At 48.6% G+C, this 15,627-nt stretch overlaps 2 protein-coding genes across 2 annotated transcripts in view; one reads left to right on the top strand and one right to left on the bottom strand.

Moving 5' to 3' along the window:
- The window catches only part of LOC121714755 (oxysterol-binding protein 2-like), a 765,489-nt gene that overhangs the window by 395,789 nt on the left and 354,073 nt on the right, over positions 1-15,627 (bottom strand). The window lies entirely within an intron of this gene.
- bmp1a (bone morphogenetic protein 1a) overlaps positions 1-15,627 on the top strand; it is a 46,194-nt gene that overhangs the window by 16,356 nt on the left and 14,211 nt on the right. Inside the window, exons 3-7 of the mRNA XM_042099780.1 lie at positions 186-320; positions 2,518-2,635; positions 4,674-4,852; positions 5,952-6,057; positions 13,533-13,657. Coding sequence (XP_041955714.1) covers positions 186-320; positions 2,518-2,635; positions 4,674-4,852; positions 5,952-6,057; positions 13,533-13,657 — 663 coding nt within the window. The remainder of the gene's footprint in view (positions 1-185; positions 321-2,517; positions 2,636-4,673; positions 4,853-5,951; positions 6,058-13,532; positions 13,658-15,627) is intronic.

The following is a 15,627-nucleotide window of genomic DNA, read 5'->3' as shown; positions in this document are numbered from 1 at the left end:
TGTGTGTTTGTGCGGAAATGATTAATGTCGATATGTTATTGCATATGTTATTGCATTCCTTTAGCAAAGCTAAAACATGTTTTTGTGTAGTTTCATTGTACTTTCACAGGGACTTATTGGAGTGCCAGATTTCCTGGGACAGATGTAACCTAGCCATGTTGTTTGCTTTGTAATGTGAATGACAGGTTCGCCTGCCAGTGAGACGAGGACGGTGCCAGACACACCAGGCTCTCACCGCAGGAAAAGGGCGGCGACCTCCAGGCCTGAGAGGGTGTGGCCAGAGGGGGTCATTCCGTACGTGATCAGTGGCAACTTTAGTGGTAAGAATCAGTGTGCTCTTTGAACCTAAAGGGATCTAATTGTGCGTTCCATTTGTACATGCTGACGGCTTGTCACAACCCGTAACTAGTGAAATGTCGTAACTTCCTTGTGAGACCAAGCTGTATGCATTCCGGTTTGCATTTACGTTCATCGCAACGCAACAAGTCAGAAAGCCAATGGGCGCCTCCCGTTGCGGCAGCGTTTGTTTTCATCAAAACATTGCTAGCCACTTTTACCAACACCAATGGATAAATAACACATTACACCATGCAAAACAAGACAACGTAACGTACATGTACCCCCAAGGCATTGCAATGTGTACGAGTAATTGACATGGACATTGAGATTTGCTAGGCGGTAAAAAGAAGAGTGAAAGAGCACTGCTAATTACAGTAAACGCAGCGCAGCCATCTTTAGTTTAGTTAAGACGCCGTCAACTGGGGCTCCTCTGATTTTATGACACTGCTTCTAGTCAGACGACCTTAGGTGTGCTGTCGCGTAATTTTGCCCGACTGTTTGTCTGTTATCCTCCTACTTTTAAGAAGAGCCCCACGTACAACTGGATCACACAATTTGACTTGTGCGAGATCGCTGCTGGTCAGACGAGTTTAGGGGACGTAATTTTGCGTAACTTTCTGTTTTTCGGACAACTTACTACTTGTAAGGCGAGCACATTGGACAAATGGATTGCACCATGTCATGCCTCTGTGTATGTGTTTGTGAGAGAGAGACAGAGAGAAAGAAAGAGAGAAAAAAAGAGATTGCTTGGGTAGTGCTGGTCAAGTATAAGCTATAAGCTACAGTATATAGTGTGTTTATGATTTTTTTTTGATGAACATTTGTTACTTAATCTGCAAGAAGGCATGCAGTGTGTGTGTGTGTGTGTGTGTGTGTGTGTGTGTGTGTACGCGCTCATGGGGGGGTGTCTGATACTTCCATTCGTGAGCGCTTCTGACCCTAATCTGAGTCGAGTGAATAAGTTCCTTCAATTACTCAGGCCACGACCCACAGCAACGTGAGGCGAAATTCTTGCCAAGCACTCAAGGATTTATGAACATGCACAAAAGCAAAGGAAATGAGTCACACCATCTCGTAGGGCAGGCAGATGTATCTCAACATGAGAATAAAGAGATTAAAAAGCCCATTTAGACGCTGTGGTCCAGCATGTGCTGTCATGCCCTCCAAGCATGTATTATATTTGTCTTCTTCCCTGGATCGCCAGCCTCTTGTTATTCTTTCGACCATGACTAGATAAAAGAAAATTGAAACACTACATGCTGGTCATGAGTGTTAATCTCCTCTTGAATAATGGGGTCCTTTTTGTCCGTTTCTATTAACCCAAACAAAGTGTGACACAATGTGAGGAGGGCCTTTTGTTTTTAATTCAGAGTTGTGAAATGGGAAAGGCCGCTTTGCGAGTCCCTTGAGGTGACTGCCGATCCTGAGCAAACACGTGAATCATCTCTCCAACTCGATCATGCCTCTCCCCTGCTCCTCGCGAAAGGCAGAGTGCCTAGATAGGTTTCAGAAAACAGGAAAAATGAAAAAATGATGACATAAATAAGGATTTTGCCATAAAATAGTCAAAGGTTTTGAAAAATAAAAGGCCTTTATTTTGAAGGACTAGAAGCATAGCAAAGCATGTCGGCTTGCGCCTTCTTCACCCAGATAGAGCTCGCTGGCGGTCATAAACCTGTGGATATGTCGAGTATCAGATGAACATTTACAGGCTTTTGACCTCTGGAGTATTACTTTGTTGGCCAGACTCTACTGAGATGGTCCCCTATAAACTATCTACAGATGTGCATCTGTGGGGAATGTGGGGAACATAGGTACGCTCCCCCTTTTTCTGTAACCAGTGGTCAGGACTAGCCACTTCATCATTAATTTCATACCTGTCCAAATGTGGTGATGGATTCCCCCTAAAGAGCACATTTCCATCAGAGATGGCCACGGTCTATACACTCCGTGCTCCTGTCGCCGAGCAGGTCGGCAGGGCTGATGCACTCTGCTGAAGAGCTATTCCTGGGAGGAAAGATGGGAGCGTGTCTGTGAAGGCTTGGCTGAATGTAGCCATCACTCATGTCTCATCTGTGTGTGTCCATGTGTGTGTGTGTGTGTGTGTGTGTGTTTGTGTGTGTCTGTGTGTGTGTGTGTGTGTGTATGTGTGTGTGTGTGTGTGTGCCCCTCTCTCAGGCAGCCAGCGGGCCATCTTCCGGCAGGCCATGCGTCACTGGGAGAAGCACACCTGCGTGACATTCATTGAGAGGACGCAGGAGGAGAGCTACATCGTTTTCACCTACCGGCCGTGTGGGTGAGTGGAGCAACTTACGCGTGTGTGTTTGTGTTTGTGTGTGTGTGTTTGTGTTTGTGTATGTGTGTGTGTGTGTGTGTGTGTGCGCGATCTATTGCCAGATAGTTTTGTGTGCTTGCGTATGTTTTATTGTGTGTCTTTTTGCATGGTTGCGTTCCTCTGACTGAGGAATGTCGGGGGATGGCGGATTGTGGAGATTCGGGGCTTGCTCATCCCTCCCCACGTAGCCGCATCTTTTTTATTTCCCCCTCTCTTCCGACAGGCCCCCTGATTTACCGCCTAAGTGCTTTTCCATGCACTTCCGTCCACCATGCTCCAGTCTTTGCTCATGCTGGACACGTCGTCCACTGAGTCGTAGTAATTCTGCCCCCCCCTCCCCCCCACAATCCCCCCGCCTTGCCAGGCCAGAGTGAAAGCGGCCCTTTCAGGCTCGTAGAGCGAACGCGGCTGGCTCCATGGATCAGAGCTCCCAGCCTGTCTGCCCAGCCTGCCCAGCTCCGCGCTTGGGTACTCGTGTCGCACATGGCCTCTCGGTTCGCCAGGAAGAACCCCTCACCCCCCCTCACCTCCGCCCCACAGGAGAGAGACTGAAGCTTCAATGGGCTCACTTAGACCCCACCGAGCCCTCACTCCATCTTTTTCACTTTGCTTTCTTTTCCACAAAGAGAAAGAGAGAGACAGACAGAGAGAGAGAAAGAAACTCACATCATAGTTACGTCAGTCAGAATGGATCAGTCAAATCAAACAAATCATGTCATGGAAGAAAAATCCCCTCTTAATCTAATTCCTCTGTTCGTGATAAAACATACATTACAACAGCATGCGCTCTGAAAGCACTGGGAACTGGGACTACTGGAGGGAATAGCCAAAGCCCAGGTGCATGAAACAACAAGGCTGTCCTTTTTTCCCACTACGGCATGCCCGGTCATTTTTAGCCGGGGTGATTGGCCGCCCAGGGAACAGGGGGGGCTTTATCCACGCAGGCAGGCAGGCAGGCAGGCAGGCAGGCAGGCAGGCAGGCAGGCAGGCAGGCAGCCGAGCGGGCGGGCGGGCGGGCAGGGAGGCAGGGAGGAGCGGTTAGCTAAGGGCCCTGTCTGATGCACACTCAGCAAGGCCCCCATCTGTCCTGTGCAAAGTTCAAGGCAAGTCTCTGCAGTCGCTGGCTGTGGGCTCTCGGTAATTAGAGAGCGGCCTGTTGGGCTTACACAGGCCTGGAGTGTGTGTGTGTGTGTGTGCGCGTGTTTGTGTGTGTGCAGGCATCTGGTTGTGTGTTTGAGCGTGCATGGCTATGTGTATACACTGGCATGTGTGCTGGCGTGTTTCTGTGTGTTTCTGTGTGTGTCTGTGTGTGTCTGTGTGTGTCTGTGTGCGTGTGTGTGCGTGTGTGTGTGTGTGCGTGTGTGTGCACATATGCTTGTGTGTCTGTGTATGTTTGTGTTTGTCAGTGCTGTTAAAGTGAGCTCCAACAGTGACCTTTTGATGTGTGTGAGAGAGAGAGATAGCGGAGAGAGAAAGTGAGAGAGAACTCTCTTACCTCTGGCAGATGGAGACCAACATTACACTGTGGAGTTGTGGAATGTGTTTAATGTGTCTGTGTTGCCTGTGTCGCTGCCCCTACAGTATATCTAGACGTTTGTGAACATTTCTTTAGATTACGGTGACGTCTCCTGACTAATAGCAAATATTCTATCCGTCTTGCTATACCTATTTCTGCTCTATGTCTATGTTTATTATATGTCTATATCTGTGTTATAGATACGAGTGGAGTCGATATGCATGACCTCTTACTGGTTCCTACCTCTCTGTTTGTTTCTCTCCCTGACTTTACCTGGTTATATAAGCAACGTGAGTGAGTGAGTTTGAAAGTACACAAGGTCCTCCAGGGCATTGTGTGTTGACTCTTTGGATCAATTGGGGGGGGGGGGGGGGGGGCATGGGGGTCATGATAGTAGCCACTAGTTGTCGTTGTTCACTGGGCCTTCAATAAGTCCACCCACTTTTGTCCCCCCTCCTCATTCTCTCCCTCCTCCCCCCGCAGGTGCTGTTCGTATGTGGGCCGTCGGGGCGGAGGCCCCCAGGCTATCTCCATTGGCAAGAACTGCGACAAGTTCGGCATCGTGGTGCACGAGTTGGGTCACGTGATTGGCTTCTGGCACGAGCACACGCGGCCGGACCGCGACGAGCACGTCAGCATCATCCGGGACAACATTCAACCAGGTAAGCCGACACCGACACCGGCACCCCACTTCCCCCTTCGCCTCACCAACCACCACCACCGCCACCATTCAGTAACACAATCTGTGATCATGTCAAAGCAACTCTACCATTTAAAGGCCTGCAGCACAGCCTCCCAATAAGTCAGTGGCATGTCAAATTGGGTGAGAGAGAGATGCCAGTCACCAATCCTGCCGAGCTCATTATAGCCGGCAGCGGTGTGAAACGCCAACTGTTTCCAACTGAGCTCCTGGCAGCGGCGGGCATCGCTGTGCCATCTGCAGCGAGACAGAGACGGAAGTCACCCAGGTCAACAGCTGTGCGGAGAGAGAATGAGTTTTTCTTAACAAAGGCGGGTAGTGGCAAAGATGCCAGCCTCTGCTCTGAGAATTGAGTCCAGTCTATCTGCTTGCTATCCACCCCCTCCCTTTTTTCTTTCTCTATCCCTCCCTTTCTTTTCTCTCTCTCCGTCTCTCTTTCCCTCTCTCTCTGCCGCTGTATTCGTTACCTGCAGGTGAATCATTTATAAGCAGGCTTTGGCCGGAACCTGCCTGGCAATTTCACAGCCAAGTCCCGGCTCAACCCAATTAGATTTTGCAACCGAATGACACGATCAAATTCCAGGGCTTACAGTGATACCAACTGTCTCAAAATAAAGAAGGATATCCAGTACAGAGCTGCAGATGTGCAATACAGTTCATATGTATAAATTGATGATTCACACAGTAGAGTTACTGACAGCCTAATCTGCAATTCTCTTGGTAATGACACTGGATGACTTTGAGCTAGTTTGGTTTCCGACAGAATAGCAGGAAATAGGATTATACACTGTTTCTGGATTGATGACACTCTGTGCTTGCTGGTCATGAACTGACTTGTCATGGCCTACTTCCGTTTTATGTAATGAATTAGGCCATTGGGTTGGGTTGCGGTGTGTGAATCATATGTCATGTCCTTCATTTTTCCATGTGGAAAGGTGACTAGATGGTCTGAAACATTCTGTGTGTGTGTGTGTGTGTGTGTGTGTGTGTGTGTGTGTGTGTGTGTGTGTGTGTGTGTGTGTGTGTGTGTGTGTGTGTGTGTGGTTGGTTGACTTTCTCAGGGCAGGAGTATAACTTCTTGAAGATGGAGCCTGGTGAGGTGGACTCCCTCGGGGAGACATATGACTTTGACAGCATCATGCACTACGCCCGGAACACGTTCTCAAGGTAAGGCACTCGGCCAGGAAGACTCATTCTGCTCAGAGCTCTCACGCCGATCCTTAAACATCAGCATCCTCCGAGAACACGCTGAGCAACTCTCCTCTAGAATATGCCTTACTCACCCTCACAGCCGAATGTAGCTCGAGGTAGCATTACTGTACAGTAGTATTACTGCTAGTTTAACAACTAGACTTCAGATGAGAGTATCAAAACAAGAACAAGCAGGTATGAGCTAGTCTTCATACCATCTGCTATGAATCAGGTATTGTTAGGCCATTTCATTCCACACAATCTCACCCTTACAAGTTGATCCTGCTCAACAAAATGATGGGTAGTTTTCCATATTCCATATTTCCTACGTCAGCTAACTGATTAGCGGTTAGCTGACATGTTAACGCCCGGAGGCAACAGAATCTTGTCTTCTGCCCAAATGCAGAGCAAGCTCTGTAGACGTTCCACCTGCCCAAGAGAGAGCTCTTACACAACCCTCACCGACAGAAGGGACTTTGGGATTTTCAAGGAACACTGGGGGAACTTCAAGAACACGGTTCCAATGGTCTGACCACCACATAAAAGTTTTAAAGGACCAGATTCAGAGAAAGGAAAGGCAGGGGGAAAATCAGAATGGCAGCTGCTAAAGTACAGGTCTTTTAGCCTTGCTCTAGTTCCAAAATGCAAGCACAGAGATTTATTTAGATTGGGCTGCTTCCAGGCTACATGTTAATCTGAGACCTGTGAAATCAATGTGGGGAGAGTAAATGGACACACTGGATATATGTTTCTTCAAGCAAGGAGACATTAACGATCTAGTTAATTCGACTTTGGGGTACGCAATGGAAAAATACTGTAGGTGGTGCTAAACCAATAGATGACCTTTGTTTTGACATGGTGTCGGTTTTCCCTTACTTATAGCGGCTCAGAGATGCTTAGTACTTAGAGGTACTTAAAGAGAAAGTATTAAAGTGCTTATTGTATGGCAAGCTTTTTTTCTTCCTCCTCCTCCAATTGTTTTGCTGGGGGGATGTTGTTGTTTTCTTTGGGAAAATGATTTACGGGTGTAAACTCACACATGTTTACAGGAAACGCCCCACGGTAATGTCTTGCACATTTTTCGCTCCGACTCTGCACTGCCGAAATCCCTTAAGAAGGCACATTTCCACTTTTTTATGGCATGCTGCAACCGCAACTGTCGTATAGCTTACTCAGCCCCAAGGTTGGGTCGAAGAAGCACACATTGAGTGTCTTTGTGGCTTACTCTGATTGCTGTCGGCTGGTGTGGGGGTGGAAGTGCAGGTCACCTTGGGAAGTGGCGTCAGCGAATCCAGAGGCTGATAGCGTTATTGGAGCATCTCTCTCTTTTTTTCTCTCTCCCTCTCTCTCTTTCTCTTTAATTTGCTCTCTCTCTTTCATTCTCTCATTCTCTCTCTCGCTCACATTCTCTTGTTCTTGCTGAGCTTTCACAATCATCCATTGTCCTTCTCCACGTGCAGCTCAGATTGTTGTTGAGGGGGGAGCGATGGGATGGGGGGGGTGGGGGTTGTTAGCGCAGGACTTGGCGGGCGCAGCATGATTGGCGAGAGCGTCCAGGCGAAAGCAGCCAGGCCATTTCGGCCCGCTGCAAAAGCAGCCCATGCCCACGCAGCCCGTTTCAATTAGCCCCTCCGCAAAACCATGGCGACGTGCCAGCGAAACCTTCGCATCGATCCTGTGATTGGGCTGTAACAAGCACCAGCCGTCACCCACCCACCCCCCCACCCCCAGTCACTCCAGCTTGCTGTTGTATGTGCAATCAGGTCCCCTCTTGCTGAGGCGCGGCTTCTTATAAAAACGAGGCCCTTTTTCATGCCGTCAGCTGCCTCATTACACCGCAGAAGAGCGACCCTTTGAAGAGGCTTTTGATCATCGCTGGCCTGATCCAGGGGCATTTTATTTGGCTCAGGCCCGAGGTGGCTGTCGTTTCAAGCCTCGTAAAAGCTGGTCACATGGTGGAGCATACACAGCTCTCAACTTCACAAGGCCTGCTCTCTCTACTCCAACAACAAAATAGTACTACCTCCCAGTGACTAGCACTGGAGATGGTTGGCTGAAGCCATCAGATTGGAGTTGTTTCAGTAATTGTGTCGACTGTCGATTGTCATTGAACTTAATAACCAGCTTACCACCTTCATAGAAAACCTCTGGCCAGCCATCTCTGTTTAATCAACGTCATGGCAACTTGTTTAAGCCAAGGTGGCATCTGATTTGAGGAACTTTGACAAAGGCAAACGTTTGAGGCGAACACATTTACTTTGAACTGAAAAATGTGGACATTTTTGTGTAAACATTCCAAATGATGCGATTTAAGTAATGTCTGTACATTTGTTTGAGTTCCCAAATGTTCACAGGGAATTCCAAGAAAATGAAAAGCTGTTTGAAAGCTTTTTAAAACCTTTGAAAAAGATACTTGTTGGACACCAACTCCTGCATACTGTGATTGAGTCTGCTGCTAATTAGATTTATTCGACCCAAACGTCTGTACAGCATGGTGAAGTCCGCTGCTTGTTACATAGCTTTTATGTCGACCTATACCAAAACCCTTCACACTATGATGGAGTCTGCTGCTTATTAGATAACTTTTGTCCAAACTCCTGCTCATTATGGTAGTGTCCGCTGCCTATTATATATCTTTTGCTTTGATCCAAACTCATTCACATTGTGGTAGAGTCTCCTGCTTATCCACAATATTCTCCAGCCAACAATGGGCATCGCCATGACACCTCAATATCCAGAAATATATCCATTCTATTTCCGGCCAAAGCAGTGCTTGACGTATCCCAAGCCATGTAAAAGCAAACATTTATGTTTCTCTGTCAGTCATATATCATATCCTTTTTGAGTGAAAAATTGTCAACTTTTCAAAAGAAATATAAGTAAAAGCGTATTCTAATTCGTCTGCTGAGACTGCTCTAAGTTATAATGTAAACAGAATGAATGGAAGATGAAAATTGGACGGATTTCCGGTTTCATGAATGAGGTGGATTAGATACCCTAAACACTGTAGAAAAGTCCGCTACTTCTTAGTGACCCCAACATGAGTAAAAAGAGTGAGAACAGATGGCCAAACAGCTTAGATGTTTTCAGCCACCGCTTTCTGTCCCTCCAGTTTGCTCATAGCATCAGGCACTGCATACCAACCGTGCAGAAGGGTGTAGTGTTGATTTTACGGAGGATAAACAGTCACTCGCAATCCTCTCTGGCTGTCCAGTTTATGTTGCCGCAGCACGTGTCAGTTGTTTTTCAGGAATGTTTCACTGTTTTACTATTCAGTACAAGCCACAAATGAAGTCGAAACACACAAATGTTGCCATACAACTATCAGGCAGTTGAACTCAATACAATACCTGACCGACTAGAAAATATAACTTCTCAAATCTCACAACTTCAGTTAGAGACCACTGTGCTGTTCTAGAATGTGTCCGGGACAAAATGGTTTGACAGAACTGTAGCCTTCCTCTCAACCAAGCAAGGCGGTTGAGTGTTTTGTCCGTTTTAGGGAGGTGCAATTTAAGTGCCAACTGACCTCGTTCTCGGACTAGGCCACTTATTACACGCTGTCTTTTGCTGGAACTCCCAGGAGATGTGAGGCTGTCACTCCATACGGCAAGCTGTACTTTGGTGTTAAAGGAGGAGTATCTGAGGCCTATGCTAGTGAGCGGAAGCATTACAGGACGCAGGCCTATTTTGGTATTTACTGTTCTGCTCTCTGCCTCTCACTTTTTCACTCTCTTTTTTTTGGCATGGAAGCACTAGGAGGACACTTTCTTGGGACTTTCTCTCTCTCTCTGGATTGAGTGAGAGAGTGAGAGGAATGATAAAGAGAAAGAGAGGAATGATGAGGAGAGAGAGGGGGGGGTGGAGAGAGAGCAAGAGAGAGAGAGAGAGCGGAAGGAAGCGAGAGGAACGCTGGTGGAGAGAGAGAGAGAGAGAGAGGGAGCAAGAGGAACGATGGTGGAGGAGGAAACATCTCAGTGTGAGCTTTAGCCTTCCTGACATCGGAGGCCGGGGGGTTGGAGCGCGTTTTGGTCTCGGCGGCGGAGCGCAGCGGGGGTTGCTGTTAAATCAGAGTGACTACTCAGGGCTCTGGCCGGGACGCGAGGGCCAGGCCGGGACGCGGGGCCACTCCATGTGTTGTGTCTCGGGCCAGGGACTCAGCCAGAGCGCAGCTCCCCTGTGTGACAGTAACATGAGCTCAGGCACACGCGAGTGCAGGCAGTCAGGCAGAGGGAAACCTAGGGAGACAGAGAGAGAGAGTGTGAGAGAGAGAGAGAGGGGGAGAGAGGGGGAGAGAGAAGGGAAGGGAAACAGAGTAGAAGAGAGAGAAGGAAAAGAGAGAGTGATAAGGAGAGAGAGGGAGGCAGAGAGAAGAGAGAGACAGTGAAGGACAGCCAGGCCAGGATCACTACTACACAGCTCTAATATGAGAACCAGCTGTTCCTCTGCTCCCTCTTGCTCCTACATGTATCTCTCTTTCTCTCTCTCTCACTATCTTTCAATCTCTCCCTTTCATACTATTTCTGTTTGTCCCTATTTCTCAACTTAATTGTTTCTCTCTCTCTCTCTCTCTCTCTCTCTCTCTCTCTCTCTCTCTCTCTCTCTCTCCTTCATTCCGCTCCATACTCCATGCTTCCCTGTTGCAGCCTCCCTGTCTGGACAGCCTCCTAAATAAACCACCATGCAATCGTGGCAGTGAGCTCTGGGGAAGTGGAGAGGGGAATATTCTTCTCTCCTTTGCACCGGGAGGCCGACGCTGGCTTGGCACTGTCCACTTGGCTTCTGTGCCGGTCTGCCTTTCTCCATATTTGTTGTCCGACTGGCTTAACTGAATGCAGTGAAGGGTGGGGGGGGGGGGTGTTGATTGATTGAAGATGGGTTTGGACAAAATAAAGAGCTGTCTGCTTTTGCCTGCCTCTCCCCGGATTTAAGAATGTACTTGTCTGTGTCATTGTTGTCGAATTGCCTCTTCCAAGTCCTCTGGCTCTTGTTTGCTTTTGGGTGTGAGATTGCGTGACTGGTTTGGCAGCGAAATGGAACTGATTTATTTTCTTTTCTTTCATGATTATTATTTTTTTGTGTGTGAGAAAATGGGCGCATGTTTTATGTTTTCAGATCTCTTCATCAGCACAAGGCTGCCTTTGTTGGGTTTTTTTTTTCGTCTCTCAAGTCGCTGTGATGTTTGGGATCCGGCTCACGTTTTTGCCCTGTGCAGGGGAGGGTGCCGATTGGCTGATCTACCTGTCAACACACACACGCACACACACACACACACACGCACACATCACCCCTCTCTTCTGCTCTCCTCTCTTTTTTCTTTTTTTTTCCCATCAGCCCCCTGTGTGTTTGAAGAGCGCTCTCTACTGTAAATCTCCGTGGGAAGCCGGGCCCTTTGGTCTCGGGCCGTTGTTGAGAAGATTTCATGGCCTGCCTTCACGTTTTGAAGTGTCTCTGGGGGACAACTGCGGGAGCCCTGCGTACATTTTGTCTCGGGGCATGTTACCCGAGCTCTTTGCCTGTCGACCACCCCCTCCAATCCCCCTCCAATCACTCACACCCAAGCCCCCCCCCCCACCCCCCATCAATTCTCTTGCCCCCCCTCACCCTCGAACCACCCCTTCTGGGGCATTTTTCAGGACTGGTGCATGGAGCCAGGCCAAGGCAAATAAAGAGCTACTAGTGCAGGCTTTGTCCCCGCTGACACCGGAGCAGAGAGCGGGTGTCGTGGTAGCCAGCGTCGGGGGCTCTGGAGGCGGCTCTGCTCGGGAAGCAGGCTGGAGAAAGGCGGCGGCGGCGGCGGATCTCCCGCGCTGTTAGCTCAGGCCGCTTCTGTTTGCATATGCCGGCCGTTGTCGGGGCTGTCACCATGGGAACGGCCAGGGGAGCAAGGCTTTGCTCGCTGTCAGGCGAGAGGGGAAAGAAAGAAAGAGAGAAAGAAATAAAGGGGCAACGATAAACTTGCAAAAGAAAGTGTCAAGTGAAAAAAGCCTGGTGCAGAGAAAGCAGGGTTTTTCCCTGACCAACCACCATTGTGAATTGAGCCAGATCTGTATAGTCGGAAGCATGTTGGATGGCTAGTGTTTCAGCCCTCCTCTGCCTTGGACGCTGTACTCAGTGTTGCAATGCTTGTAAGCCAAACAAACGCTGATTAATTACTCTGTTTAATCTGAAACTGGGTTGCGCACAAGAGCCAGAATCTATGCACACTAACATGAGGTCAGTGCTGACATCAAAACTCCTCAGCCTGACCTCCTCTCCACCTCAAACTCCTCAAGGAGTCTGATCGATGACGAACTTTATTTGTAATTTGGGGGATTTTAAATCTTGCATTGCGTCTTTGGGTCCTTGTTATTGTTATGTCCGGTGTTATGTCACTGTTTTCACAAAGTCTTGTGAAAATTGGGTTGATGACTTGGTCAGGTCCTCCTATTGTGTGACTTACGATTTAAGAGGAAGTCTGATGTACCACTTCTTGTCTTTTTGGCATCCTACATCCAGCCCTCCCACTGCTTGACAGAACGTTCCCAGCACAGAGAGTCTCTGCCCTCATCTCTTTCTGTAAGCTATTACTAATGCTCTAGAGAGGCAAGCCAGCGAGAGCCTGAGAGAACAGTTGCATTGAAACTCAACCAATTTGTTGTTGTCGATGTTGTTATTGTTGTAAACCCATTGCTTTTGAGTTTTTAAAAGGTTCTCTTAAGAAGCATATTAATTGTTTTGTTTTTTTGTAATGGTGTGGTGGTGGCAGCTTGAGTTTTGGCTCTTGTCAGCTGGGGTTCAGCCCTTTTCCTGTCACAGATAGCGTTCGGGTGTTTTAGCTCCACGCCGCTCAGAGATGCTACGGCTGCCGTGGCAGATAGCGGCCGCTGGCCCCTCGCCCAGGCAGCTGCCTTCGCCAGACGAACACAAACAAATCTGGGGCCTGTTGTGTCCAGCTCTGGCTGGCAGGCAGGCAGTCACCGTAGTCCACAATGCCTTGGTGAATAATGGCCGCCTTCTCGGAGCAGGTGCTGATACCTGTTGAGATATTGCTGCCAGCGTCCTTATCTGCTAGCACAGCTGTGAAGTGTGTGTGTGTGTGTGTGTGTGTGTGTGTGTGTGCGCGTGTGTGTGCGTGCATGCGTGTGTGCGTGTGTGTGCGTGTGTGTGCATGCTTGTGTTTATGGGTGCATAAACGGTGCCAAAAAAAGCAAGAGATAAAATTTCAGATAAATAAGCATACTGCCACGTAGTTCTTCACCAATGGTGTGTGCTGATTGATAGAATATAATTATTCTGCTTCCTGGCTCAAGAAATACACTCACTGCCAAATTCTAGTGGTTCTTGAGAATTACTGTTGAGGACATGTGCTTTTGCTATTTTCAGCTATGGTTACATGAATAATCTGTTGTATGTTTCACTATAACCTAAATTTCTTTCTCCTTCTCTTTGTGTTTCTTACTTCGACGCAGAGGGATTTTTCTGGACACCATCCTGCCCCGCTACGATGTGAACGGCGTCCGGCCACCCATTGGCCAGAGGACCAGGCTGAGTAAAGGGGACATCACCCAGGCTCGCAAACTTTACAAGTGTCCAAGTAAGAACAAACAGTCCGACAGCAAATTAGGGTGTAACATCAAACAGCACACAAGTAAAACATTCTTTGCCCTTGTTACTGTTTATTTGGGAATCCATGGTGCCCCCCCCCCCCCCTTCCTACCAGGCGTATTTAGCGATGAGCCCTTATGCCACCGCAAGTCAATAGCCCGTCGAGAAACCAACCCATCCCAAGTCTCAGCAGATATAGCTTCTGCCATCTGGAAATAGATGAGCTACCACGATTGATGTGGTGCGGTATCTTGGCGACGGTTACCGTGACTCTCTGGGGCTGGAGGAAGGGAGTGTAAACACTGCCCTGGGAGAGGAAGTTTGTCATCGCTCGCCTTTTTTAAAAAATTCTTTCCTCTTTCTCCAATGGATACGCAGGGAACAGCGGGTCTGGAGAGGACAATGAGTGAGAGAGGAGGGGGTGGGAAGCCAAGCGAAGCTAAGCGAAGCCTGCAGGCACTCCTCCCAGCACAGGAGATGCTGGTGCGGAGGTTGGGGTGGAGTGAAGGGGGGGTCTGCACATTTACAAATGCAAACTTAACATGGCGCTAATATGGAGCCGAGCAGCAGAGAGGGGCCCACGCTCCTCCACACATCACCCAGGGCAGGGGCCCCAGGGGAAGCTCTGGTTCAGTCCAGCCTGGGTACAGTCTTGCAGCCCCTTCAGTTGTGTAAGATCTCATAGCAAGGCTTCCTGGAGTGACTCATAGATATTAGAAGAAACGAATGGCTCTCCAGTAGCGCTTCGTGTAGCCTTCACAGCTGGAGTCAGTTTTAGTGTTTAGTGTAGCAGCGCAGAACCAGCCCTGAAGGAGGATCAGGCTGAGATGTGTTTGGTTCTCTACTGCTGCATATGAAAAGTAAGAGGTTGTTGGCATAGTGCGGCAGTTGCGTCGGTATGCTACACCACATAACCTCGGTGCCCACAGGGACCCAGGTTCTAGTTGGACTTGAGGTCATTTACCCACACGCCATCTCTCTCACTCTCTCTCTTTCTCTCTCTCTCTCTCTCCCTTTCATTTCCTGTCCAGTTTCCACTGTCCTTTCAAATAAAGGCTAGAAAGACCCAAACATATAACTTTTAAAAAAAAATGTAAAAGCTAGTTAAAGTTATTCAATTGAGTCTTTCTCATTAAATGAGTCTACTTTATTGCCTCATCGCCACTGAAAGAAATGACAAGCTGACAAAGCCCTGCTGCTCTAAACCTCAGCGAGGACACGCCACACAGCGGGCGCCTGCTCATGTCATTAGTTTTTTTACTTTATTATTTCTCAAGCGTGGCGGCGTGATGTCAGTGGGTTAACGGCGGAGTATGTTTTGAGTCATGCCTGTGGTCAGTGCTACTGGGGAGGATCAGTGAGGGGGCGGAGCGGAGAGGAGCTCTCTACAGCCGTAGTGGAAACCCGTAGGCTGGGGGGTCAGCGCCCATGTGGTCCACGTCATCTGAGCGGTCGGAGACGCCGGGCAGTGGAGAACGGAAAAACACGGGCCATACGTTCCATGGCTCTTTGTGTGGTGACTAAAAGTGTGTGTGTGTGTGTGTGTTCTTGGGGGGTGTCTGAGCAAAGAGAGAGAGAGAGAGAGAAAGAGAAAGAAAGAGATAGAGAGCCACATAGCCACATGGCTCACGTTCTGACAGTGGAGGAAAAAGAACAATTTTGAGCACAAAGTGAGTGTGACAGATTCCCATTCGCAACATCATACCAGTGGGCATTCGTCATGCCAACGACACATCAAATCGCCTGTTTACACCCTGCCTCTGACCACCATCCCCCAGCCTGGTGCCAGCTATAGCGTGTTAGAGTAAGGGAGAGTGAGACTTCAGCACCCGCGTTTAATAACCCAACAACAGCACAAAAAAAACATGTCTGTGGCGTGGTAATGAGCCTAAGGGAGGAGGTGTTTTTTACGACTTTCCCACAAGTATGTGTGTGTGTAGGGGGGGAGGATCACTAGAG

Source organism: Alosa sapidissima, chromosome 8 (genome assembly GCF_018492685.1).
Source record: "Alosa sapidissima isolate fAloSap1 chromosome 8, fAloSap1.pri, whole genome shotgun sequence".
In the NCBI taxonomy this organism is placed as follows: Eukaryota; Metazoa; Chordata; class Actinopteri; order Clupeiformes; family Clupeidae; genus Alosa; species Alosa sapidissima.
Note: the sequence above shows the minus strand (reverse complement) of the source record. Positions and strands in the feature narration are given on the sequence as shown.